The 26,168-nt window shown below is 47.6% G+C and overlaps 2 protein-coding genes across 8 annotated transcripts in view; both read left to right on the top strand.

Annotated features, from left to right (window-relative positions):
• The window catches only part of SSPO (SCO-spondin), a 57,894-nt gene extending 56,350 nt beyond the window's left edge, over window positions 1–1,544 (top strand). Inside the window, exons 103-104 of the mRNA XM_064372278.1 lie at window positions 303–453; window positions 1,376–1,544. Of these exons, the coding sequence (XP_064228348.1) occupies window positions 303–453; window positions 1,376–1,398 (174 nt within the window). The 3' untranslated portion in view covers window positions 1,399–1,544. The remainder of the gene's footprint in view (window positions 1–302; window positions 454–1,375) is intronic.
• Window positions 1,545–6,139: 4,595 nt separating this feature from the next.
• ZNF862 (zinc finger protein 862) overlaps window positions 6,140–26,168 on the top strand; it is a 32,122-nt gene continuing 12,093 nt past the window's right edge. For 6 of the 7 annotated variants that reach the window (XR_001105935.2, XR_001105934.2, XM_021665266.2 and 3 more), the window contains exons 1-5: window positions 6,140–6,200; window positions 12,466–12,577; window positions 14,257–14,361; window positions 16,028–16,725; window positions 18,467–18,644. Coding sequence is in view for 5 of the 7 variants with exons in the window: in XM_021665266.2 (XP_021520941.2) it covers window positions 6,177–6,200; window positions 12,466–12,577; window positions 14,257–14,361; window positions 16,028–16,725; window positions 18,467–18,644 (1,117 nt within the window). In the remaining 2 variants the exon portion in view is untranslated. The remainder of the gene's footprint in view (window positions 6,201–12,465; window positions 12,578–14,256; window positions 14,362–16,027; window positions 16,726–18,466; window positions 18,645–26,168) is intronic. The other variant, XM_021665268.2, reaches the window with a different exon arrangement.

The raw sequence follows: 26,168 nt of genomic DNA, 5'->3' as shown, positions 1-26,168 counted from the left end.
TCTCCAACTAGACTCTAAGCTCCTTGAGGCAGAAGTATGTCTTTCCCCCTGCAGCCAGGGGGCGCCAATGGGAACGTTAAAAGTATCCATTTAACCTGTAGATTGTCGGACATTCAGACATGTGGGCGTGAAGGAGGTGGGCTTCTTGCAGAAGGGGCCTGGCGGTGGCCCAGCCACCCTGCTTGGTGAAGAGGGTGGGACCTGTGCCTCCCGCCGCCACCCCACCCCACCTAGGATGGGAAAGGCCAAGGGAAGGGAGGCAACTCCATTTGGCCCCAGTTCAGCCACTTCCTCTCACCCAGGAGCCGTACCTGCAGAGCCAGTGTGACTGCTGCAGCTACCGCCTAGACCCGGAGAGTCCCGTGCGGATCCTGAGCCTGCGCTGTCCGGGTGGCCATGCGGAGCCCGTGGTGCTGCCAGTCATCCACAGCTGCCAGTGCAGCTCCTGCCAGGGTGCGTCTGGGCGGGGCTCCGGGCAGGGAGGGGACGGGGCAGGAGCCTGGGCAAAGGACCCAGTGTTGTAAACCAAACCCAGGAACACACGCGTGGCTTCTCACTCCACCCTTCTTCCTTGAGTCCTTCCAGTCCATTTTTTCCCTTCTCAATATTCCTGTTCATTTTGTCTTCTATCGTGTGTGAGCGTGGGTGTCTGGAGTAACTGTACCTAGTTCAAACCCCAGCTCACCTGTTTCCTTGCTCAGCCTCCCTGACCTCATCTTTTTTTTTTTGAATGGGGTCTCACTCTGTCACCCAGGCTGGAATGCAGTGACGTGATCTCAGCTTACTGCAGCCTGGAACTCCTGGGCTCAAGTGATCCTTCTGCCTCAGCCTCCCAAGTAGCTGGGACCACAGGTGTGAGCCACCGTGCCCAGCTTATTCCTCTCTTTCTTTCTCTCTTTCTCTCTCTCCCCTTCTCTCTCTCTCCCCTTTTCTCTCTCTCTCTTTCTTTTTTTTTTTTTTTTTTGTAGACAGGGTTTCACCACGTTGCCCAGGCTGATCTTGAACTCCTGGGCTCAAGTGATCCATCTGCCTCGGCCACCCAGAGTGCTGGGGTTTCAGGCAGGAGCCACTGCACCCAGCCCCTGACCTCATCTTCTGAGCGGGGCTATCATCGCTGTGCAGGCTTGTTGGGTGGACTTGTTGAGAGCACGCGTGTGAGGTGGCTGGCAGGTGCCTGGTTCTGTTAAGTACCTGCCATATGATAACCTGAGGTCCCATCATGTGGCAGGTGAGGGAGAAACAGAGGTGGAAGGCACCGATGCCACCTGGCTGGAACACAGGAGGAGGCCTGGCGTTGGCTCTGGGCTTCCTCCTGGCACCAGCCTGACTTCTCTGCCTGTCTTACTAACCCATCTCCCCCTCATGTGTCCTCTAGGAGGTGACTTCTCAAAGCGCTAACAGGCTATGCTGGGTGAGTCCATGGCCGTCCCTCTTATGATTGTGGGACTCAGCGGCACTGACCACGTCCTTCCACACTCTCCTACCTGCCCCCAGCTGGGGGTCCATGACCTGACATTAGCATCTTCCAAATAAAGTGACATTGGCAACAAGTCCCTGTGCAGTGTCTCCATCCTGGAGCCCAGAGAGAAGAGGGAGGGTGGGCCCAAGCCCTGGCCTGGACCCACGTGAGGATTTTGTCTCCTGGAGACCTCTGTGCAATCTGCTGTGGACTCACCATGGCATTCCCCATGACTGGTGAACCTGGACAAGTTATTCCCGTATCTGAGCCTCGGTTTCGTCGTTAGCAGGACAGGGTTGAATGGAGCCTGAAGACCTCTCGTATTAGACGTCTCTAGTGTCCCAGGTCATACTCCTCCACCCAGTGTGATTTCAGCTGCAGCTGTGGAGGACAGTCCCCTACATGTGGGCTGATGTCTGCTTCTCCCTCTCCTGTTTACAACCTCCTTTTTTACACCACTCTGCCCACCTCCCAACTGCTTTCCTTGTTTTATTCACCCCAAAGTCCTGTCCTACCCTGTGAAGCCACAGACAGCAGCTAGCTAGAAGGCACACTATTGAGATAAGTACTGGGGACAAAAATCAAAAGAAGCCACTGAGCTGCAAGAGATTAGCTCATCTTGTTCTGTGTCCCCAGGGTCTTCATTCCTCTTCAGGAGACCAAGCCTTCCCATTCATCCCTCGGCACCACTGCCTCTCATGCCATCCTCCTTGTAAGTCCCAGTCTCCCCTGGTCCCCCACACCTCCTCTCCCTCCCAGATACCTACTGGGGCCTCTGAGACTCCGCATCTGTCTTCCATAGACTCTGCTCCATTGCCCCCATCTCCAAAGATTTCTTTGACCATCATGTCATGACTGACACTAGGTCGCCCATCCCTTGAAGCCTTCACTTCACTGAAAGCTGAGACTTCTCCCACATCCCACCTCTGGGCCAGGAAAAGAGATACTTGTCTTCTATGATGTTCATGTTTAATGTTTCTGCTGGGCCACTTCTCCCTGTTCCTCCTGCAAAGAGCCCTCTTCCCGGGTTGTCTGAGCCACTCTGTAGGTACCCAACCCTCCTTGACTCCCAGCTGCCACCCTGGTTGCTCCCCATCATCCACAGAAGAAATTAACTCATGGCCCAGTGTTCCTTTCCACCCATTTTCTGTGTCCATGTGGATACTTGTCTCAAAATTCTGGCCTCACATTCTTTGCCTGCTCACCTACAATGACCTTCTTCATTCTGTCTTGGGAAGGCACTCCCACAGCTATGCTATTTTCAAAATCTTGCAAATATTTACTTACCAATCATGACTTCCCGGCCCTCCAGCTGACTTGCTCTAGTACTCCTCTGGTATAATTTATGGCTGCTTTGGGGATTTCAATTTCACTGACCGCAACACTTTCTCACTTTTTCATTAGTCTCCTCCTATCCTTCCTTCGTGATGCAGCTTAGATTCATGGTCTATATAGTAATTCTTAACACAAAATGCACATTAGAAGCACATGAGGAGCTCTTAAAAAAATATCAAAGCCAGCTGGGCATGGTGGCTCATGCCAGTAATCCCAGCACTTTGGGAGGCTGAGGCAGGTGGATACTTGAGCCCGGAAGTTTGACGCCAACCTGGGTAACACAGTGAGATCCATCTCTACAAAAATTAAAAAACAACTAGCCAGGCATGGTGGTGCACTCCTGTAGTCCTAGCTACTTGGAAGGCTGAGGTGGGAGAATCCCTTAAGCCCAGGAGGTCAAGACTGCAGTGAGCCAAGATCACACCACTGAACTCCAGTCTGGGTGAGAGTGAAACCTTGCTCTAAAAAAAATTAAAAATAAAATTCAAAAATCAGTGCCCATGCCCCATCCTAGGCCTATTAAATTGGGATGTTTGAAAGGTCCATGGGTGACTCCAATGTGCAGCTGGAATTGATAATCACTTTCCTACCGATATTACTCCAGTGCACATACTGTTCATTCCCTAGCTTTTCTGTGCCTCATTCATATCCGCCTGGCAATACTCCAAGCCAGGATGAACCCAAGTATCTGCCCAACTTTCCGCTTCTAAACAGAATTTCCCAGCTAGGCTTTTTTAAACCTTCAATTTGTGATCATAGACTTCAACTTGGCCTTTAATTCAAGGTTTGAGGTAAGCTCTCTTTCCCATTCTCCAGAAGGACTTGGTATGTGACTTGGTATACCTTCTCTTCCCTCACTTCATTTTCGTGAGATGATCTTGTCTCAGAGACATCATCAGATGGAAATTCCCTCAGTAAATCTACAAACAAACCTACTTCTACTCCATCTCCTCCTTTCCTCCTGGCATAATCAAGTGTTCCTCTCCTGGCCAGACACGGTGGTTCATGCCTGTAATCTCAGCACTTTGGGAGGCCAAGGCGGGTGAATCACTTGGGGCCAGGAGTTTGAGACCAGCCTGGCCAACATGGTAAAACCCCGTCTCTACTAAAAATACACAAATTAGCTGGGTATGGTGGCGCACACCTGTAGTCCCTGCTACTCAGGAGGCTGAGGCCAGGAAATTGTTCAAACCTGGAAGGTGGAGGTTGCAATGAGCCAAGATCAAGCCACTGCACTCAGCCGAGGTGACAGAGTGAGACTCTGTCTTAAAAAATAAAAAAGTGTTCCTATCCCTAGGCAGGGCCCTTGATACTCTGTTCCTAGACCCTCCTGCTTTCTCAAGGACTTGGGTCCGTGAACTATCCCCTCTTGGATCATCAGTTTCCTTCCTATCAACACAGAAACAAGATCTTGTGTCTCATGTCTTAGGCCTGCTGCTTTGACTCCCCATTTCCCCCTAGATACTGCTCCATTTTTCTGGGGGAAAATGGAAAACCTTTTATGGAAAACCGTGTCAAAAGAATGATTTACCCTAGTTGTTCTCCAATTTTTTAACCCCCAAAAGAGAATCTGTTATAAAGAGAGGGATAAGTCACGGGCAGAAATATAGCTCTCCAACGTAGTGATACAGCTGAGGTGGCGAGTGGCAGGCCACTTGGAATCCACACAGTCCTCGCTCTCTGCCTTCTCCTCCACATTTCCTGTGTCTCATTCTTTTTCAGTAATGTAGACTCCCCTACACTCCTCGAACAAAGTTTAGGTCTCTTCAACCTTAGCCAGGAGAGCAGAATCAGATAATGGAAAACAGTTACTTGAAGCCTGTGTAACTTGGTGAAACCCCGTCTCTACTAAAAATACGAAAAAATTAGTTGGTCTTTGTCTTAATCTGTATGCACTGCTATACCAAAATCCTTGGAACTAGGTAATTTATAAGTTATGGATACTTATTTTTTATGGTTCTGGAGGCTGGAAAATCTAAGATCAAAACGCCAGCAGTGTCTTTGTCTGGCGAGGGCCTGGTCTCTGCTTTCAGGAGGGTACCTGGTTGTATCCTCACATGGCAGAAGGCAGAGAGAGGGACCGAAGGGCAAAGGGCGTAGCTAGTTCCCCCAGCACCCATATGGTCACTGTTACCTTCATGAGGGCACATCCCTGCCCTGGCCCTCTAAAAGTCTTTTTTTTTTTTTTTTTTTGAGGCATGGTCTCACTCTGTCACCCAGGCTGGAGTGCTGAGCACCATCCTGGCTCACTCTAGCCTCGACTAACCAGGCTCAAGTGATCCTCCCACCTCACAAAATTATTTTATTTTTATAGAGGCAGGATCTCTCACTATGTTGCACAGGCTGGTCTCAAACTACTGAGCTCAAGTGATCCTCCTGTTTCAGCCTCCCAAAGAGTTAGGATTAGAGGTGTGAGACACCATACTAGGCCAAAACTTCTTATAAGGACACTAATCCCATCATGAGGGCCTTACCCTCACGACTTCATCTAAACCTCCCAAAGGCCCCATATCCTGGGATGGGAACACCGGTCAGTCCACTGAGCCTCCTTTACCTGGCGGACCCCTACCTCTTGCTTTAATTCTGCTCAGGCATCACTTCCTCAGGAAATCCTTGATTAAGCACCTCATATCCCCCACCGCTTCACTCTAAGGTGACAACGCGGGCTTGAATTCGTATTTTGTGCTTACCTCTTTCACGGCACTTGTCTCTGTTTTTTAATTATCTGTTTCTAATCTGTTTCCCTAATGGACCGTGAGTTCCTTGACCGCACGGGCTTTGTCTTATTCAACGGTGTACTCCCAAACCCTAGAACACGGCTTGACCCATGGTAGGCAATCAACGATACTTTTTGAGTGACTAGAACAAAAAGTATTGACCTCCTTAATAAAAGAAAACCTAGAACCTTCAAGGCTGACATTGGCCTTCGCGTAGCCCAATCAGGGCGCTTTGCCCTTGCTGCAGAGGACCAAAGGACGCCACGCGGCTGTTGCCTACTAACCATCACCGGAGGGAGGCGGGGAGGGTGGCAAGCGCGCCGCCGGCGTCCAATCAGGACCTGTATTCCGGTAGCCAATAGCAGCTTCGGGAGCCGCTCACCTAGAGCGGACTACGCTTCCCGTCACGCCCCGCTGCCTGGGGCAGGGCAGCGGCCGTAAAGCTGTTCGCTCGGTACGACGCGAGTCCCAGCTCAGCGCCTCTCCCGGGTCCGCGGATGCTACCGCCCCGCGACGTGAGAGAGCGAAGTTCTGGGGCCGCGCTCCCTCCCCGCCTGGGCGCCCTCCCCTTCCGGGAACCCGGGTCCCCGGGGCGGTCGCGGCGGCTGCATCCTCAGGCCAGGCCGCGGGGGGAGGGGGCGGCACGGGCCTCCGAAAGCGGGGCCATGGAGCCCAGAGAGTCGGGGAAGGTAGGACTGGAAGGCCCCGGGACCGCCCGCTCCCTCCCGAGGATCCCAGAGCCGGGCTCAGGCGAGGCGGGGCGGCTTGGGCGGAGGCCCCGCAGACGAGCCAGGCTTGCGGGGAAGGACTCACCGGCCCGCTCCCTCTCCCCGCACTTCGGCGCCCGCCCCCGGAAGGGTGGCGGAGAGGAGCGGACGCACCCGTTTGGTGTCTTCGCGTCCTCCCCGCGCTGGCGAGCGGCCGCTGGATCGATGCTGGGTTGGGTGACCCCGAGTGAAGCGATGCGGGGGTGCTTTCTGTTCCCCCCACCCCCGCCGGCGTTTTGAAGAAGCCTGGCTTGTTCAAAGGCTTGGAGTCTGGATTGGACGCTAGTGGAAGCCGCAGGGTGGGACGCTTGAGGGCTTGGGCCTGCCTAGATCCTCCTTCCCAAGATCTTGGGAAGGGATCTTCTTCCCTAGATCTCTCCTTCCCTCTTTTCTCCTGCCCTGAAAAGAGAGGGCATCTGGCATGCTTTTTGCCACTTCTCTGTCTAGGTTATGTACTTCATGGAATATCTGGGCATTGCTTAGAAGCATGTGTCATAAATTGGCTTTGAGTTGGAAGAAAAAGTGGAGAGAAAGTGCTTGGTGGGTAGAATTCAGTGGGTTGGACGGGATTGCCAGCGCTTCCAGGCCGTGTCAGCAAAGACCAGTGTGGTTGTGGGCACATTAGCTCGGAGACACTGGCAGCCTCTTGGGACTAACATTTTTCTGGATGTTGTTTGCTGCCAGTTTCTCTAGGATTGTTTCTTATTTGACACAGAGGAGAATTCTCTCAACAAACATTTTTGACTGTTATTGAGTCCTTAAAAAAAAATTGTCCATTTAATAAACATTTGTGATCTGTGATTTGCATTGAACGAGATGGTAGAAGTCTGAGGATAAATAGGAAATCACCACCTTTCTCAAGGAGCTCTCCTGCAGTTTTTACTTCGATAACTTGGACACGCCTGGAATGGTTGTCCCACCAAAAGACAGAAAGGATAATGAGGTTCTTTTTTTTTTTTTTTTTTTGAGATGGAGTCTCGCTCTGTCACCAGACGAGTGCAATGTCGCGATCTCGGCTCACTGCAACCTCCGCCTCCGGGTTCAACCAATTTTCCTGCCTCAGCCTCCAGAGTAGCTGGGGTTACAGGCACGTGCCACCATGCCCAGCTAATTTCTGTTTTGTTTTGTTGTTGTTTTTTTTAGTAGAGACGGGGTTTCACCATGTTGGCCAGGATGGTCTCGATCTCTTGACCTCGTGATCCGCCCGCCTTGGCCTCCCAAAGTACTGGGATTACAGGCGTGAGCCACCACACCCGGCTGATAATGAGGTTCTTTTGATGCTGTAGTTTTTCCTGGGAAGACTAGGAAGGACTCTGAATTTCAGAAGAGGCGATTTCTCGCATGAGTGTCTCTTCCATCCTCCCTCCCCTCCGCAAGCTACAGTGATGCATTTTCCAGACACGGCACCTACAGGGTACACAGTCCAAGACCGTAAATGCTCAACAGAACCCAAGCGAAGATGGAGCTTGTGGCCCTTTCCCTTTAGAAATATCCCCAGATTGGTTTACATTGAACCTGAATTTGAATAAAGAGGAGCAAAATGTAGGGGGAAGAAGGTTTATAAAATATTGCACTCGTCTGGGATTGATACTGGAATTAGTGATTTGAGGTTGATTTCCAAGCTATTCTGTTCCTTCGTGGGCTCTCTTAGCCTTTAATGGGAGAAGAGAGAAATACAGTCACGCGCTGCATAACAAGGTCTCCATCAGCACAGCTCTCACGGACAGTCTCCTTGAGACTACGGTCAGGCTGAGAAATTCCTATCACCTGGTGACATCTTCATGATCCCGACCCTGTGTAGGCTTAGGCTAATGTGTGTGTTTCTGTCTTAGTTTTTAACAAAGCTTAAAAAGTAAAAAAAAAAAAAAAAGATTTAAAAAACAAAACCCCATATAATTAGAATATCAAGAAAAATACTTTTTGTTGGCCGAATGGTTTGCTAGAAAATAAATAAAAATACAAAAATATTCAAGGAAAAACATTTTTGTACAGATGTACAAAGTGTGTTAAGCTAAGTGTTATTACAAAAGTCAGAAGCTTGAAAAATTAAGTTTATAAAGTAAAACAATTACAGTAAGCTAGGGTTAATTTATTATTGAAGAAAGAAAAATGTTTAATAAATTCGGCATAGCCTAAGATAAAGTCCACAGAAGTATTCAGTCATGTCCTAGGCCTTCACATTCTCTCACCACTCACTCGTATTCTCTCACCACCCACTCACTCATTCACTCACTCACCCGCTCAGAGCTGTTTTGTAGTCTTTATTAATTAAAAGCCATCTTGGGCCATTGGATTGATACCCCACATTGAGTGTAGGATATCTTGCCTGTTATTGGCAGAATAATGGATAAAGGTCAGACTTTTCCCCATCATGCTCTGTCCCATGATCCTGTTTTATTTTCATCCCAACGCTTATAACTAAAAATTCTCAGGTTTATTTATTATTTACGTATTTGTTGACTTGACTGTTATACCCCCGGCTACAACAGTGGAGCAGTTCCTGGCACTTAATAGGTTCTCAGGAAGGAATACTCATAAAATAGCATCACTCCAGGAGCCTTTTGCTGCAAGGTGTGGTTGCTCTAAGGAACACTGCAGCCTGACACCTCACGCGCCACCTAGGAGACTGTGCTGTTGATGCCCCCAAAGAGAAGTCTCTGTGTGTACTTGTTTCTCTATGTATTCGTTGCCTCAACGTTTCTGGTTCCTGGCCCTCTGTGTCTTTCCTGTACAAGTGACTGATACTCCTTTTTTATTTCCCTCTGAACATGGTTCTGTTATTGCACTTAATCTTAGTTGTGTGTCACCTCCTGATAGATTTTAATCTCGTATCTTTGAATCAGCATGCACCAAGCACAAACACTTAAGTAATAAATGTGTTTTGAATAAAAAAATGAATTTAGTGCCCATAAAATACTTTCCATATAACATGGTGGTGGGGAGAAAGGTGGTGTTGATGAAGGAAGTTATAAAATCAACCAACCAGCATAGGTTACCTGAAGGCTAGACTCTAGGAGGGCTATAAAGCCTTCTTTGCTCAGGAGAAAGATAAACGTTTGGGCCAGATGGTTAGGAAATCTCGCCTGAAAGAGAACGTGAATCTCGACTTTATAGGTGGGTGGATCCTAAGTTGGTGGGAGGAAGTGGGCAGTCAGGATCTAAAGATTGGAAGTGTAGAGAGAGGAAAGGTGCGAGATAGGTTGGTGGAGATAGGATAGGTGGAGAGAGAGGAAAGGTGCGAGATTGCAGTGATAACGAATCTGGCTGGAGGAAACATTCCAAGTGAGGCGATGCCTAGAGCTGAAGTTAGAAAGTGGGTCAGATTCAGACTGAGGGGACTTTGGTGCTAGACTGGGAAGTCAGACTGCTTTACCCTGTAGAGAGTGGGAACCCCTAAAATAGAACATCGGGAGATATTCTTTGCATTACACATAGATGAGGAATTCCTCTTATTCTTGCAGATTTGTGTTTTCTTTACACTGCAGTCACCTGGAATCAGAAGGCTCTTGCCATAATACTGCTTAAGAGAGGTACCAGGTGTTAGTGTTATCACTCTTGCTGGGAAGACACTTTATCATGGTCTTCTGTGCTCCTCCTCAGGTGGAGTGTGGGTGGAAAGTCTCATCAGTGCCGAAGCAGGAGATTGAAGCCTAGGCCAGTTCCTGCTTAGTAAATAGAATATAGAAAGAAGAATATAGTTAGGAATAAGTAGCGTGAGTGATTAGATATTAGTCTTATTGAATTTTAAGCCTTGATTAAAGCCTTCTTGTACTTTATGCATGATTATCTAGGAAGTTCAGGTTTGATGTGGTCAGGGACTGCTAGGGGACACTATGGAATGCGTAGAGAATACCCTCTAGACCCAGCGGGGCTGGACCCTGCAGTGGAGCTAATGTAATGGGGCCCTTGGCCTTTATTATGCTCACCTGTGCACGCCCAGGAAGGATGGGCATGAATAGGGAGCCTGCCTGTCCTTCGTCACAAGTGTTTTCACCTGTCCCAATCTAGTCAGGTTGCTTTCCAGTCCTGGGATACAGCAGTCATCCCGAATCTGCCTTCAGCTTAATCTTGGAGTTCTCTTTGATGCTTCCCCACATTGGCTCTCCCTAGGCCGTATCTCATGGAGACTCCTTTGCTGTTTGACCCCTTTCTTTTAGGGGAGGCTGTCTTCCAGTAGCCTTTTGGAAATAATTCATTTTGTTTTGGAAGACACTCCAGAGCAAATAGTTATTTAAACATACATATTTGGCAGTACAATTCCATTTTTGTTTTTAAAACTGTTCATATATATTCATAGACTAAAGACTGGGAGGTTATATACCAAATGTTAACAGGGTCTCAGGAAAGAAGGGTAATGAAAAGCAGTTCTTTCTCAGTAAAGGGAATGTGGGTGATCTGAATACATTTTTTTCTGCTTATTTCTATTGCCCAAATTTTCTGCAGTCAACGTGAGAAAAATCCACTATAATAGTGACCAGCGAGAATGATCTATATCATTTTCCTCAAGAAATGTCTACTATTGAGGTTAAAATAGATATTTCACCTATTTTAAATGGCATGATGCTATTTCCCAACATTATATTTCTTTGGAGTGAGAAATTTGTTTTTTGTTGATAATTTTATTGATTTATTTTTTATTTCTTTAGGTGATGTTTTCATGGTACAAAACTTAAAAGGATAAACATTTCTCTCTTTTCCGATGATTTCTTTTTTTTTTTTTTTTTTTTGAGAGAGTTTTGCTCTTGTTGCCCAGGCTGAAGTGCAATGGTGAGATTTCAGCTCACCTCAACCCCCGCCCTAGGGTTCAAGCGATTCTCTGCCTTAGCCTCCTGAGTAGCTGGGATTACAGGCATGTGCCACCAAGCCTGGCTAATTTTGTAATTTTAGTAAAGACAGGGTTTCACCATGTTGGTCAGGCTGGTCTTGAACTCCCGACCTCAGGTGATTCGCCCTCCTGGGCCTCTGAAAGTGTTGGGATTACAGGTGTGAGCCACCATGCCCGACCTGATGATTTCTTTTATAACATTTTGTTTTGTGGCTGCAGTATCTTACCTCTTTGATGGTATAGCTTGATGTTAGTTTTTTTTTTAAGTTTTTTCTCCATGCCTCTCCACCATTTCCTTAGCAACCCCCACTTTCCCCAACACCTCCCATCTGTTTTGGTCTCTGTAGTCCCTGTTAGATCCTTTCCCCAAGCATCTGGTAGTCCAGTCTGCTAACATTTAGCAAAAACCGAAAATCTACCAGCTCTGTGCTCATGGGGATGGGGCTTATCAGCTGGAGCCTCGTGTAAAGGAACCTGGGGAGGCATTTGTTGGGCACAACCCTCCCCTAGTTCTTGTTCCGTTGGGGTGCCTGCCTGCCCTCCTGTTAGAGTGTTTCCTTGCTGGAAGATGCTGAGCCTTTGAGGATGCAGGGTATACCTTGGGCAGTTCTCCACTTGGCCCGCTGCCAGGCGAGGATTTGATTTTCTTGGATCTGCTGAGTGGCTGCTTTTTCCTCTGCTTCTTGGTTTCCAAGATCGTGTTACTGTTGGCTCCTTGTTGTGCCTCCTATTATAGTGTGGGTTTTGTTTTGGGAAGGGGGTCTTTTAAGTTCATGGGGAATAAACAAAATTAAATGGGCTTGTTTAATCTGGCATCTTAATCTGGAACTCCTCCAAACACTTTCTGAACTCCCCAACCCCACAGAGCTCCTTTACAAGCCACGAGGGCTATAGATCTCAGCCCCAAACTGTTAGTCTGTTTTCATCATCGACTTCATTCACAGACATAGTTCTAAATGACTTTCAGCTGTTTCTAGAAATCAGACACATCTTCCTAAGTGAAGATTTACCATGTTTAAAGTTCCGTGAAAGAATGTGCCCTGAATTGTTGCCCAGCCCCTAGCTGAGAAGTAACGGGTGTGTGAGAAGCAGATAAAGAGCATGTGGGGAGAGGACAGAGAGGCTCCTGAGTCAGCCTCCTTCATGGGTCGGTTTCGTTTCAGTGCATGGCACTTCCCAGAAGAAACGAGTCTTGTTCTTACTGTGATCTGTACCCAGGTGGTGAGAGGTGGGGTATCGGCCATGCACATAAATTGACAACACCCCTCTCCATGCAGGGGAGCCCTCAGGTGGGCAGGAACACTTGTGGAAGACAAATCTAAGGAAGAGGGTGGTACTTAGCAGCTGTCATTTTCCTTTCAGGCTCCTGTGACGTTTGATGACATCACTGTGTACTTACTCCAGGAGGAATGGGTGCTGCTGAGCAAGCAGCAGAAGGAGCTCTGTGGTTCTGACAAGCTGGTGCCACCGCTGGGTATGGAGGCCCATCCACATCCCTGCCGCTGTCAGGCTAGATCAGCATTCCCAACCTCATCTGGGTCAGGAATACAGAGACCGTTTTCTGGAATTCAAGCATTTGTCTAGGCATCTTCACCACCTATCTGCTCCATCCTGTATCTACTGTAATTGCATGCTAATCCACACATCACCTTTCTGTTCTCCCCTTAAAATGGTCAAGAGAAGTGGGGCAATTTGGCAGGCCTGGGCTAGACTCCTGGATCTGTCTCCTGGTGCCTCGGGATGCCCCAAGGGGCCAGGAGGGAAACTCGGCCTGCGACATAGGACGCTGGAGGTAGAAGCAGTGGTGGAAGAGCATTACATTTGCAATGTGGAGTCTGGTCTCAATCCCAGCTCTCCACTGGATACTGGAGTGCCTTTGGCTTTTTTAAGCCTTGATTTCCATCTTCTTAGGGTTGTTGTAGAGATTTAGTGAGATAAAACAGTTAAAACTTTGCATAAGTATAGGTATTTTTCATCTCTTCTAATTTTTGAATGCTCTTTCCTCTGATTCTTTGGGTAGACTTTCTGCGCCAAGGATGAAGGTGGTGGGTTGTATGTACACATATGTGCTGTTTGCTGATTGCAAGTTGATGACTGTCTACCATGCCTTTCTTTTCTTATTTCACCTTGGCCCCTGTGTAAGTCATGGTAGGGGCAACAATCTCCTACCAATCTTTTGTGGGTAGAAGGATTGCAGCTGGGGTGAGTTGTCTTGTGTCTGCTAAAAGCGTTTGAAAATCACTGGTTCTTCCAAACCAGAAGTTGAAAAGTAGCAGCTCATGGGCCAGATATGGCTCACTGCTTGGAGTTCTGTTTGGTTTTTTGGCTTTTGTTGCTTTTGTTTGGCTTCTTAAAAATATTCTCAAGCCTGTAATCCCAGCACTTTGGGAGGCCGAGGCGGGTGGATCACGAGGTCAAGAGATCGAGACCATCCTGGTCAACATGGTGAAACCCCGTCTCTACTAAAAATACAAAAAAATTAGCTGGGCATGGTGGCACGTGCCTGTAATCCCAGCTACTCTGGAGGCTGAGGCAGGAGAATTGCCTGAACCCAGGAGGCGGAGGTTGCAGTGAGCCGAGATCGAGCCATTGCACTCCAGCCTGGGTAACAAGAGCGAAACTCCGTCTCAAAAAAAAAAAAAAAAATTAAGTAAATTGCCAATATTTAGTCATTGGGAGTTTTCACGTAAGAATATGGATTTCTGGCGTCTCTCGACAAACAGGATGGTGTGGCAGGGCTGAGCCTGCATCCTGTGTGGCAGTCCTTCTGCAGTTGAACAGCTACTGTTCCCTTACACAGGGTTACGCCTTCCAGGTTGCCACAGCCCCTGCACCTGGCCTGGTTTCCTCTGTTATATTATCAGGCTGGCCCCTCTCAGCATTTGGGTTTCTGACCCATAGTTTTTATACCTGTTTAGCCTTCCTTGTGCCCTCAGTCCTTTCTCCTAGTCCCCTGTTCTGTTAGGGGTCTCATAGATATCTGAGTTGCTAAACCACTGAACCACTGTGCTGAACCATCAAGACTCCTACCTCCTCCTTCGCCCCTTATCTCACCATGCTGAGAGAAAGTCACAGACAGATACCTCCTTCGTGTTGTGACCTGGAGCCAGACCCTCATACTGCTTTTCTCTCTCTCTTTTTTTTTAAACTCAGGACCAACTGTTGCCAACCCTGAGCTGTTCTGTAAGTTCGGGCGAGGGCCAGAGCCATGGCTTGGCAGCATGCAGGGCCAGAGGAGTCTTCTGGAGCATCAGCCAGGTGAGTGCAGACCTGCACCCAGGAGTGGGCACTTGGCTGGAGAGGGAGCAGGGGCGGCCCCAGGACTCCAGGCTCATCCTCTGCCCTTCCTATCCTCCACCAACTGACACTGCTGTTCTCCCAGGAGTCAGCTTATTAATACCTAAATGTACACACTGCCCCAGTGTCCTTCTCCAGCCTCTCATCCCCCATCATCTTATTCCTACCCAAGAGAATTTGTTTATAATTAGTATAAGTTCCGTGAAGAAATGACTTTGCCTTATTTACTACTGTATTCCTAGTAGTGTTTAGAACAATACCTGGCACCCAGCAGTTGCATAATAATCACTGAATGAATGAACAACTGTCTGCTAACTTCTAGGGATTTATCTTTTCTTTTTTTTTGAGACGGAGCCTCGATCTGTCACCCAGGCTGGAGTGCAATGGCGTGGTCTCGGCTCACTGCAAACTCCACCACCCGGGTTCAAGCGATTCTCCTGCCTCAGCCTTCTGAATAGCTGAGGTTACAGGCACCTGCCACCATGGCCGGCCAATTTTTGAGTTTTTAGTAGAAATGGGGTTTCACCATGTTGGCCAGACTGGTATCGTTCTCCTGATCTCATGATAGGCACCCCTAGGCCTCTCAAAGTGCTGAGGGGTTTATCTTTTCTTTCCTCTTTTGATAAGACCCTCCTGTTCAGGGATTGGCTTAGCCCTTTACAGTCTTGTCATTATGTAAAATGACTGACTTAACCCAGCCCCTCCTGTGGGAGAAGAGAGAGGTGGAGAACAAGATCCCATATGAATCAAATCACAGAAGTTTGTTTTCCCTTGTGATTTCTCTCAGATAGACCACAAGACACTCTAGACAGCTTTGTGACTCTGTAAAGTATCCTTGCTTGGCTCTTACTTTGAGCCTTCTGACTCCTATTAACCGCTTCATGCCCTTAGAATTTTGTAGACCAGTCTGTTGGCCTGGCACGAAAAATGTTGAGTCCTTGGCCACTGGGCATTGGAACTTATCTTGGTGCATAAGAAATGCTTCCACAGGAGTTACAGTATTTTGAGTTGCATTTCATCTAAGGAGTGAATAAAGAAGAAGAAAGATCTTAGTGAGGTCATGAGAGTCCTCATCTCTTTGAAGGGTTGTGGTAAAAGAGGAATTAGGCTTGAGTTTCTCTTGAGGACTGAGTCAGCATCCAGTACTTTGATGTAAAAGTATTGGAAGATAGATTACAGCTTAAGGAGAGCTACCTGGGGACCAAACTGCCTGCCCAGAAGGCAGGTAACTCTCTTCCCCTGGAGTCGCGGTGTGTGGCTCTAATGATCTTTTTTTAATCCTGTGTTCTATTATGTCAATGTTCTTATCCATAAATAAATTTTGACTCCTGAAGATTGTACCACTGTCTTACATTTCATAAATTGCAAAGATTTTGGCCAGTTGTATCTGTCCTTTAAATTCAAAAAGCAAAAGGGATGGGGAGGGTTCCGTAAAGCCATCTCTTTGGCTTTCTTCTGGATTAGGTGAGGGAAGGGTCTGCAGACTTGGCCGGGACTAGAAAAAAATTCAGGTGTTTGTGTATGCTTTCTGCCTTTCATGTTTGATGTACCTCAGAGCCCCTGTGAGTAGCGGTGGCTCTAACTGTAGGATTTTAAAGCAGATCCCTTCTGTCCCTTTTCTGTAAAGGCAAAAAACAGATGGACTACATGGAAGAAATGGACGTGCAAGGTCCCACCAAGGAGAGTGGACAGTGCCTGCCACCTCAGAAGAAAGCCTGCCTTTCCCACCTCAGTATGGGGAGTGGACACATCAAGGGAGACTGGGCAGGAAGAAGCAGGAAACTCCTGAAGCCCCGGTCCATACAGAATTCGTGGTTTGTGCAGTTTCCATGGCTGATTGCAAATGAGGAGCAGACGGCTCTGTTCTGTTCTGCTTGCCGAGAATACCCCTCCATCAGAGACAAGCGGTCAAGACTGATAGAAGGTTATACAGGACCATTCAAGGTGGAGACTCTCAAGTACCATGCCAAGAGCAAGGCCCATGTGTTCTGCGTCAGTGCCTTGGCAGCAAGGGACCCTGTCTGGGCAGCCCGGTTCCGGAGCATCAGAGACCCACCTGGAGATGTCCTGGCCAGCCCAGAGCAGCTCTTCACTGCGGATTACCCCATATTCTACCCACCAGGGCCTCTGGGAGGCTTTGATAGCATGGCTGAGCTCCTGCCAAGCTCAAGAGCTGAACTAGAGGACCCTGGGGGGAGTGGAGCAATTCCTACAATGTATCTAGACTGCATTTCAGATTTGAGGCAAAAAGAAACCACGGATGGCATCCACAGCTCCTCAGATATTAGTATTTTGTGTAATGATGCAGTAGAATCCTGCATTCAGGTAATACATTTATAATGATTGCTGTATCTTACAGAGAAGGATTCTATACTGAGAACAATGTGTATCCATGGAGATGATGAAAAAAAGCATAATGGTGATAACCCACTGCTAACATCATGTTAGCATATACTAAGATGCGTATCATGGACGAGGCATTGTTTTAGATGCTTTACATGTATTATCTCATTTAATTTGGACAACAACCCTATTATTATCATCTCCTTTTTGCAAATAACAAAACATACTTTGTGAGATAGAACATTTCTACTTCTGGTATAAAGGAAACAATAATCTTTATCCAGAATCTAAAATAAACATAGATCTCAAGAAATAGCCTGCAACCACAAACAATCACAGAGCTCTTAGTTAGTATTTAACTTTTTTTAAGAGTCAGGGTATCACTCTGTCACACAGGCTGGACTGTGGTGTGATCATAGCTCACTGCAGCCTTGACCTCTGAGGCTCAAGCGATCCTTTCCACTTAGCCTCCGAAGTAGCTGAGACTACAGGTGTGTGCCACCACACCTGGATAATTTTTTAGTTTTTGTAGAGATGGGAATCTCACTATATTGCCCAGGCTGGTCTTGAACTCTTGGGCTCAATCAAAACTCCCACCTCAGCCTCCCAAAATGCTAGGATTACGGGTATGATATACCACACCTGGCTAGTATTTTTAAAAACGTTAACTTTAACTTTGGAGTCATGTTGCACTTTTAAACATTGCAGTTTTTCACATGTGTTGTTTGATGTAATGTTTCTAATGTTGCTGTAAGGCTGGTAGAACAAGTGCTATTATTAAACTCATCGTGTTGGAAGAAAACTGAGGCTTTGGAGGAAGTGACATGTCCGGGATCCTAGCGCTCTTGTAGTCAGTGCCAGAATCTGCCCAGAGTCCTGAGCTCCCAGCCCAGTGCTTTCCTTCCATTCCCTGCAGCGCTGCTGGGCACTAAAGGACTCTAGCGCCCACCTAAGGGTTCCTTTCTAGTTATTGAATGCTTTGGGAAGTTGTCCTCTAAGGAAACTACATTCATTGGAAGCTTCTCCATTTCTCACCTGTTGCATAGAAGTAGAATTTTATGACAAATCATTTTTAACTCCCCTCCAGGAGTCCCGTGAGAATAGCTCGGAGGTTCCTCCTCAAGCTGACATCATAAGGAATCCAGTTCAAGTTCGTAAACTCTCATTTTTCCAAAATCCAGAAAAACAGCATAGCTCATTTCTTTTCCTGTTCCTGATATCTTTTAGTATTAGAAGCTAATGAACAGATGTAACCTTTTATCATCTGAACTCCTTTAGCAGTGAGGCATTGTAAACCAGTCGCTGGTCATAAGCATCGTTAGCTTTTTTGACCACCTCTTCATTCGCATCCCATTGGGAAATCTTAGAGGTGCTCCTCAAGGCACACGGTCACCTTTTAGTTGTAGGTGAACAGAAGGCAGCTCTCAGGACTGACGACAGCATGCAGTCAGACGCTCTGCCCAGCTGCCCATTCTTTCCACACACTTTCATTTCTGCCCAGGGGATTCTAGGGTCTGATGGAGTCTCACTTGGTTTTTACCTACTGATTCTGGGCCTCCTGAATTTGATTCTTTGACTTTCAATGTATAAATTAATTCCTCCGAGTGCATCTGGGCCTCTTGGTAAGCTTCCCAGGAGAAATGGGGCTCCGAAGGCCCCAGAAGTGTCGCGCGGTCGCCTGGCTCATCAGGTGGTGCTGAGCGGCCGCTGCTCTTTGTTCCAGGACCCTTCTGCAGAGCAGCTGTCGGAGGAGGTTCCTGTGGTGTTTGAGGAGCTGCCAGTGGTGTTCGAGGATGTGGCGGTGTATTTCACCCGGGAGGAGTGGGGCATGCTAGACAAGCGGCAGAAGGAGCTGTACAGGGACGTGATGCGGATGAACTACGAGCTATTGGCATCCCTGGGTAAAGACGCACTGAGACTCTTATTCGCCATCCTCACTTGACTCGGGAAGCCCACAAAGGCAGCTGGGGCTTGTGGTTATCTTCCCATTCCTGCCCTCCCATGCATAGGCAGAGACCAATCCTGTCTTTGCACCTCAGAACTCCCCTGCTTGGGGTAACTGTGCTTTGTCACCTTCTCATCCACCCACCTGTCCACCCATTCGTCCCCCATCAGACATTTTGGAGTACCTCCTATGTGCCAGATGAGCATGGCTGAGCCACGTCTCTGCTTTCAAGGACCTAGCACATTTGTGGGAGAGACAGACATTTTAATAAGAAAACATAAAATAATACAGACTCCCACAAAAGAGCTTCCAGAAGAGTAGCCAGGGCTACTGATAGAGAGATTTGATTTCCTGGGTGTTGGCGGGAGGGATCAGGAAGCCTTCATAGAGTAGGAAATGTTTTACTTGAGTTCAAAACCAGGTGGACCAAAAGGAGGAAGGGCATTGACGCATGATGGCGGGGATGGCCTGGCAGAGCCACCCCTATCTGTGCAGCTCAGGGCTGAGGCTCCTGCATTCCGGCCAGGTGCCAGCAAGGGCTGGCAGCCTTCAGGACGTGGAGCACGGGGTTTGGACCTTGGAGTAGGAAGAGGGCAGTGCTTATCACTCAGGATAGTGCTCTCCTCTCCTGCATCTGCTGTTTGATCTTCTCTTTGCCTCTTTCTGGCAGATGAGCGAGGTTCTTATGAAGCATCAAGATGGAAATACAACTTTTTTTTTGGAGACAGGGTCTCGCTCTGTCACCCAAGCTGGAGTACAGTGGTACGATCCTGGTTCACTGCAACCTCTGCCTCCCGGGTTTAAGCAATTCTCCTGCCTCAGTCTCCCAAGTAGCTGGGACTACAGGTGTGCACCACCATACCTGGCTAATTTTTGTATTTTTAGTAGAGACAGGGTTTCACTATGTTGGCCAGGCTGGTCTCCAACTTCTGACCTCAGGTGATTCACCCCTGCCCCTCCCCAGCCTCCCAAAGTGCTAGGATTATAGGTGTGAGCCAGCACACCTGGCCAACTCTTCATCTTACACAGCTTTTACATATTTCTTTACTAACATACATTATAACAGAAACCTTTTAGAACAGGCTGTTGTAGGTGCCTTAGGAGTTCCAGCAGCAGCCTGTGTTGTGACTTCTGCAAAACAGGAAATAAGAAAGTTTGTGACTTGATTGATGTCATAGCCCCTTGTGTTACCGCTCTTTCGGGTGCAGCTAAGATCTGGATTATTTTCTAAACATTCTTGACTTACATACATGTTTTTACCATTGTTGATCATTTTTAAATGGCTCCCCAAACATTCAGAAGTGACTTAAGTTATTTATTTTGTGGTGACAGGTTTTGTTATCGTGCCCTAGGGTAGGAGTTTCCGTTCAAAGAGCATCACTGCCCCTGCCGTGCTGAAAAGCAGTGAGAGTGAGGGCGAAATTCACACCTTTTTTAAAAATGGGTACCCTCTTACAAAAAGTTGGGTTTTCCTTTAAAGTAATGGGCACTGGTGACCCTGTTTCCCTCTGAAGCCCCCGAACGATGGTGAAAGTACCAAGCACGCAGAGAGGGCTGGCCAGGATTGTTTAGCCTGTGCCCGTTCCTTCAGGCTTTGTGTTTCGACAGAGCATGCTCTAAGCATTTTATCATTTTCTTTTTCATGTAAATAAATTAGGCAGTAGGGAAATCTTAGCTAACTAGGGGAATTAAAATCTTTCGGTTTTATTTGGATGAACATAAAATGTCATCAGAGGGAAGGGAACTCGTTTTCCTTGAGGGTCAGAGGCAGGAATCAGACAGGCTTTCTAGGGGTGGGCCTGGTGTCTCGGGTTGTCCGTGAAATTTAGACAGGTGTAGGAGTCTAGAAATTGAGTTGCATATGTGTGATTCCTTTCAGTTACTTTAATTGGGTCTCTGGTTATCCGTTATCCCCCAGTTTCAGCAGTTCTTCATGTTTGAGATATAAAAGCATCTTAAGGAGCCTGGAGACTACAGGCAGGGCCTGGCATAAGCTATTTATATGTTAAAAAGTGACCTTTTAAAAGGCATCAAGCCAACAACTGGATATAAAGTAGTATTGAAACAGAGTGGAGATTCTCTAATTGTTATTATTATTTTTACTTTGGCTAGTTTTTTTTTTAATTTCCCACAATTTACCCTCCATAACAAATGCTTTAAGAGTTGAAAACCAAATATTATTTTGCATTATCATTTAATTATTTTTTGTAAATAGAACACAAAACTGGCCGGGCACGGTGGCCCACACCTGTAATCCCAGCAATTTGGGAGGCTGAGGTGGGTGGATCATGAGGTCACGAGTTCAAGACCAGCTTGGCCAGCATGGTGAAACCCCGTCTCTACTAAAAATACAAAAATTAGCTGGGCATGGTGGCGTGTGCCTGTAGTTCCAGCTACTCGGGAGGCTGAGGGAGGAGAATCTCTTGAACCCGGGAGGTGGAGGTTGCAGTGAGCCGAGATTGCGCCACTGCACTCCAGCCTGGACGAGAGAGTGAGACTCCATCTCAAAAAAAAGAAAAATGACAGTCCCCTGTCCCACCTTTCTCTTTTACGAAGTCCTCTTCCCCAGAAGCTTGTAGCTGTTTCTTCCAGTAATTTGCTGCATTATTTTTAAATAACGTATGTGGACATAATCTTAGAAGGGATGGACTCCGCAGGATGTGCTCATGAAACGGCTGCATCCTCCAGCTCACATCTGAGCATGTCAGCGCTGGGCCCCCTTTCTTTCTCACCCTCTGAGTTAAATCTAGGCAAGGCCCAGAACTTTTTCTTGTCACACTCAGATAACATAAAATCTTCCTGGTCTAATTTCAATGAGTGTAAAGCCCAGTACAAAGCTCTTCAAAAGTGTCCTGATCCAAAAAAGACAGAGAAAGTCTGGCAAACTGCCACAATTCAAGGAGGCTGAAGAGGTGTGACAACTTGAGTGCATGCTGCTGGGACAGATGCTGGGCTGTAGAGACATTCTGGGGACAAGGGGAGAAATTTAGTGTGGACTGTAGATTAGATAATACTATGATATCAGTGTTGAGCTTCCTGGTTTTGATCATTGTAACTCTGGTTGTATAAGACACCTTTGCTTTCTGCTGCCCCATTTCAAATGACTGTAGACTTACGTATTACCTCACAGCTCTGCAGGTCGGGAGTCCAGGTGGGCCTGATCAGGTTCTCTGCTTAGGGTCTTAGCCCAAACCAAGGGGCAGGCCAGGCAGGCTCCTGTCTAGAGGCTCTGAGCTCACTTACACTGTTGCCGGAATCTAGCTCCTTGCGGTTCCCCTGCTGCCTGTCAGCGGGAGCATTTTCAGCCCAGGGGCTGCCCTTGGATGCTTTCCTATGGCCCCTCCGTGCTCAGGCTGGCCGCAGTGTGGAATCGTCATGTGCCTTGAAGCTCTGACTTGCCAGCTGAGAACAGCCCTTGCTTTGAAAGAGCTGTGTAATTAGTTCGGGTCCACCCGCTAATCTCCCTTTGCTGTGCAAGATAACATGATGACAGCGTGACCTCTCATCCTGTTCAGATCCCTTCACCTCAAGGGAAAGGGGTCAGGCCAGGGCGAGGGCCCTGGAGCCCATGTTCGAATCCTGCCTACCACCTCTGCGAGGGTCCTTTTTGTTGGGTTATACGAAGTATTTAGGAATAAAGGGGCATGCAAGCAATTTACTCTCAAATGGTTCAGAAAAATATTGTAGTGATAGGTGTAGACCCAGCAAGAGCGCGTGCCTGTGAGCTGGAACACATGGGGCGAGATGTCAGCGATTGGAGTTCCTTGTAGTATTCGATCTTCTCTGTTAATTTGACATTGTATCTAAAATTTACCAAAAGGAAAATTTAGGAAACAAAAGCGCAGTCTCCGTGTAGTAGTAGAAAATCTGGACTCCATTTAACACTCAATTCTTGCCTTACCCGCCTCAACCTGCTGCAGCTATAGAATCTGGACCCATGCCATAGGAAGAAGGGCTCCTCTTCTCCCACCCCCTGCTGGTTTCAGAACTTCTGACTCATCCTCGGTGGGAATGGCATGGTGGGTGGGTGGGAGAGGTGAAAGAAAGGTTTCACTTAACACGTAAACTGACACCAGCCACTTAAGAGCTGTGGTCCTTTAAAGCTGGTTCTTTGGGTGTGTTTGTGGGTTCCGCAATACCCCCCACAGGCCCTGGGATCCTCTTGCTTGCAGTTGCCTGGACATGGGTAAATGTCTGCCCTGGCAGCCTGTCCCACGTAAATTCCTTCGCAGGGGAGCATCAGAGCGGTAGCCAGCCGCCACGAGCAGGCCCCACAGACAACAGCAGGCCTCTTCTCATTCCCTGCGTAGCCCACATCTGAACTATGGAAGCACTTTCAGACCCTGTGCTCTGACAGGCCTGGAATGTGGGCCATTCCCGATACGGCCACCTCCAAGGCACCGGCAGCCTGTGGCTGCTTTAGTCTTACCCAGGCCTGAACTCATGGCTGCACAGCTCCCAGAGATACAGGTCAGGTTAGGGGAAGGGGCGCACCCACCACTCCCCATAGTCAGGGAGAGAGGCTCACAATACCCTTGACAACGCTTTCCAGAAACATCCCTGGTGCCCAACTTCCTGGCTTCCTCAGTCTCAGCTGTGTGACTCTTCTCTATGGGTGCGGGCTGGAGCCACGCCCCCCCCCACCCCCACCCCCGCACTGGGCCCTCAGCCATTCTCTTTCCAGGTCAGATGTCCGTGTCCGGCTTTGGAACGTGGAAGAGCTGGCTCCTACTTTGAGGGGCTTTGTCAGAGCAGGCAGCCAGAATCACACTTTCACAGCCTGTTGCTTGTGTTTATTGTATTCCTGCTTTATTGATTTTAGATATTCTGTATTGATTCCTACTATGGAAGATGGAGATACGGCCCTGTTACATCACCTGGGCCCCACTTCTCTTCCCTCCATCCTCTCAGAACGGGTACCTCACACTTTTTTGGTTAAATTAGCATAAATTATTTGCCCAGTTATGATGATGTATGATTTGCTGTTGAAGAAGCGGGTGTAGTGTGATGGTATTTCCTTCACTGTAGGACTCTTCCCCCTGGAATTGGAAAATCTTTTCTTCTTTTTTATTTTTCTCACTGTGCTCTCATCAATTCCTTCCAAACTCTCCAGTGGAATTATAAAACTCCTCTGAAGAGGCTTTTCCCCGTGATGGGACATCCTGTGACCTCTCCATTTCATTCTTTCTCTGAAGATTTCGCTCACAGGGCCGTCCCCTCCCCTGCTCTGTCTAACCTAGGCGCCCTTTAGGCCTGCAGCACACCCGTGGCCTGAGACGTGCCCCTGTCTCTACCGTTTCCTGAGTCTGTCTCTTCTTTCGTGGTTGACGTCTTCATTTTGTTAGTGCACATTTTCCAGTGGCTTCCTAAGGAAGGGTGCAGGGGAGGCCTTCTTCTGTCATGCATCCTACCTAAAAATGTAATATTGGGGTTCAGGGGTACCCCCTCAGTTCCCCTGAGAGGACATTTCTCCAGGTTCTTGGTCAATCACTCCCCAAGAATGGATGAGGAGACCATGGCACAGTGCGCAGTAAATGCCGGACTTAAGAAGTGTTGTAGAAAGTGATTTTATTTAGGTAGAGAGAGAAAAAGGAGAAGGAGAGAGAAAGAAACAGCTAACTCTCACACCAAGTGGGAGAAAGAAAAGCCTCTCCCACACTGAGTGGGAAGGGTTCCCAGAGCGGGAAAACCAGAGAAGGAAAGCTCCTCTCACACCGAGTGAGAGAATCCAGAAAGATGGAACCCAGGAGAGGAAAGCAGCTTCCACGCTGAGAGAGACACATGCAGTTTAGGAGAGGAAAAGCAGCTTCCACGACAGAGTGTTTGTGGAAGGGGCCCAAACATGGAGTCCAAAGGGGTGTGGAAGAAGGGGACTTTTAACCTAGGAGGAGCCCCCCACCTTCTCTAAGACACCTGGCCAATGAAAGGAGTTCCTTAGAACTTCCGCTGGGGTGATTGACTCTTAGTTTCTTCCCCTGCCCTCGAAATTTAAACATAAACTATTAAATCTCTTGGATGGAGAGAGATGGGAGAGGGGCATGGTGCTGGGAAGTTCTTGCCCTAGAAACTACGCCCCCTTGTGGACCTGGAAAGAGAACACCTTCCCTCAAAAACACCCGTATTCTTCCCTCAAGATTCAGTGATAACTTGGTTGGGCATAGGATTCTAGGCTGGAAATCCTTTTCCTCAGCATTTTGAAAGCATTGCCCCTTTAGGTTTTACTGGTGCTGTTGAGAGCTCTAGTGCCTTCTTATTCCAGAATCTTTGAACATGACCTATTTATTTTACTCCGAAAGCTTTTGAAATTGATTTTGATTTTCCCAAATTTGTAATGATATGCCTTGATGTTTTATATAAAGTGTGTTTTAAATCTTCTGTTTTGGGTATCTTGTATTTCCCTTCCATGTAGAAACTTGTCTTTTCCTGTTTGGGGAAATTTTCATGTGTGATTTCTTCCTATTTTCTCTTTTCTTTCTTCCAGAAACTCCTTCCTATTAGTTTGATATTGGACCTCCTGGATTGAGCCTCTGGTTTTCTGTTTGTTTCTTTTTCTCCTATTTTCTGCTTTTATCTTTTCTATACTACTTTCTTGGACATTTCCTTCATTTTATTTTCTAACAATGCTATTTATTATTGAGTTTTTAATTTTTTATTCATTGGGTTTTTTAGTTTCTAAAACTCTCATTGCCTCTTTCATGAATGGCTATCATGACTTTTCTCGCTGGCAATATTAATTCTCATTATTTGGAAGTTCTGTTCTGCTCCTTGCTCTATCTCAAGTTCTTCCAAACTTTTTCCTACTTGTTTTGGTTTCTCTCTTTTATGTTAGAAGCTTTTCTTAAATAATTATTTCTAGGTTCATTCCTATGTGAGAGTAAGCCTTTAAAAACTGACTGGAAGCTCTGTACCTGGCTGGGAAGATCAAGAGTAGGTTCCACTTTTCACTGTAGGGTGATCAGCTGTAAACCCAGATGTCTCACTGAAGAACCCACCAAAGTCAGTATCCATAGATCTTTTGAGGGGAGAGAGAAGGACAATTCCATTTTTCTAAAGAAAACACTTCCCGTTTCCTGTTTGGAGGGTGTGATAAGCCCAGCCAGCATTCTTGGAGTGGAGCAGTGCACCCCTCAGTCTACAGACGTGACTTGATCTCCCTGCTTTCAGTACCACACCGCCCCTTCACCTTTCCCTGTATGTAGTTTCTGGGATCTGGAGCTTTTCTGGGTAAGTTTTTCTGTAGACTAAGCCTCTCTTCTCCTCTGGGGTGTGGCGGTGGTGTTTCCTGGAACAGGTGAGGGGACTGGGGATTCAGCAGATATCTGTGCAGACTTTGAGCCAGTCCCCTGCTCCTGCCCATTCCCCACCCACCACCTTCTCCCGCACCTGGTGCCTGCAGTTTCTGAATCTTTCTGGGGTTCTGTGGTACCAACCAGCTTGCTTCTCCTTGTTAACCCCTCCGCAGGCACTTGGTGTTCAGCTC

Source organism: Aotus nancymaae, unplaced genomic scaffold, assembly GCF_030222135.1.
Source record: "Aotus nancymaae isolate 86718 unplaced genomic scaffold, 86718_ANA_hifiasm-v0.15.2.pri h1tg000002l, whole genome shotgun sequence".
In the NCBI taxonomy this organism is placed as follows: domain Eukaryota; kingdom Metazoa; phylum Chordata; class Mammalia; order Primates; family Aotidae; genus Aotus; species Aotus nancymaae.
The sequence above is the reverse complement of the archived record's forward strand: the minus strand, read 5'-3'. Positions and strand labels throughout refer to the sequence as shown.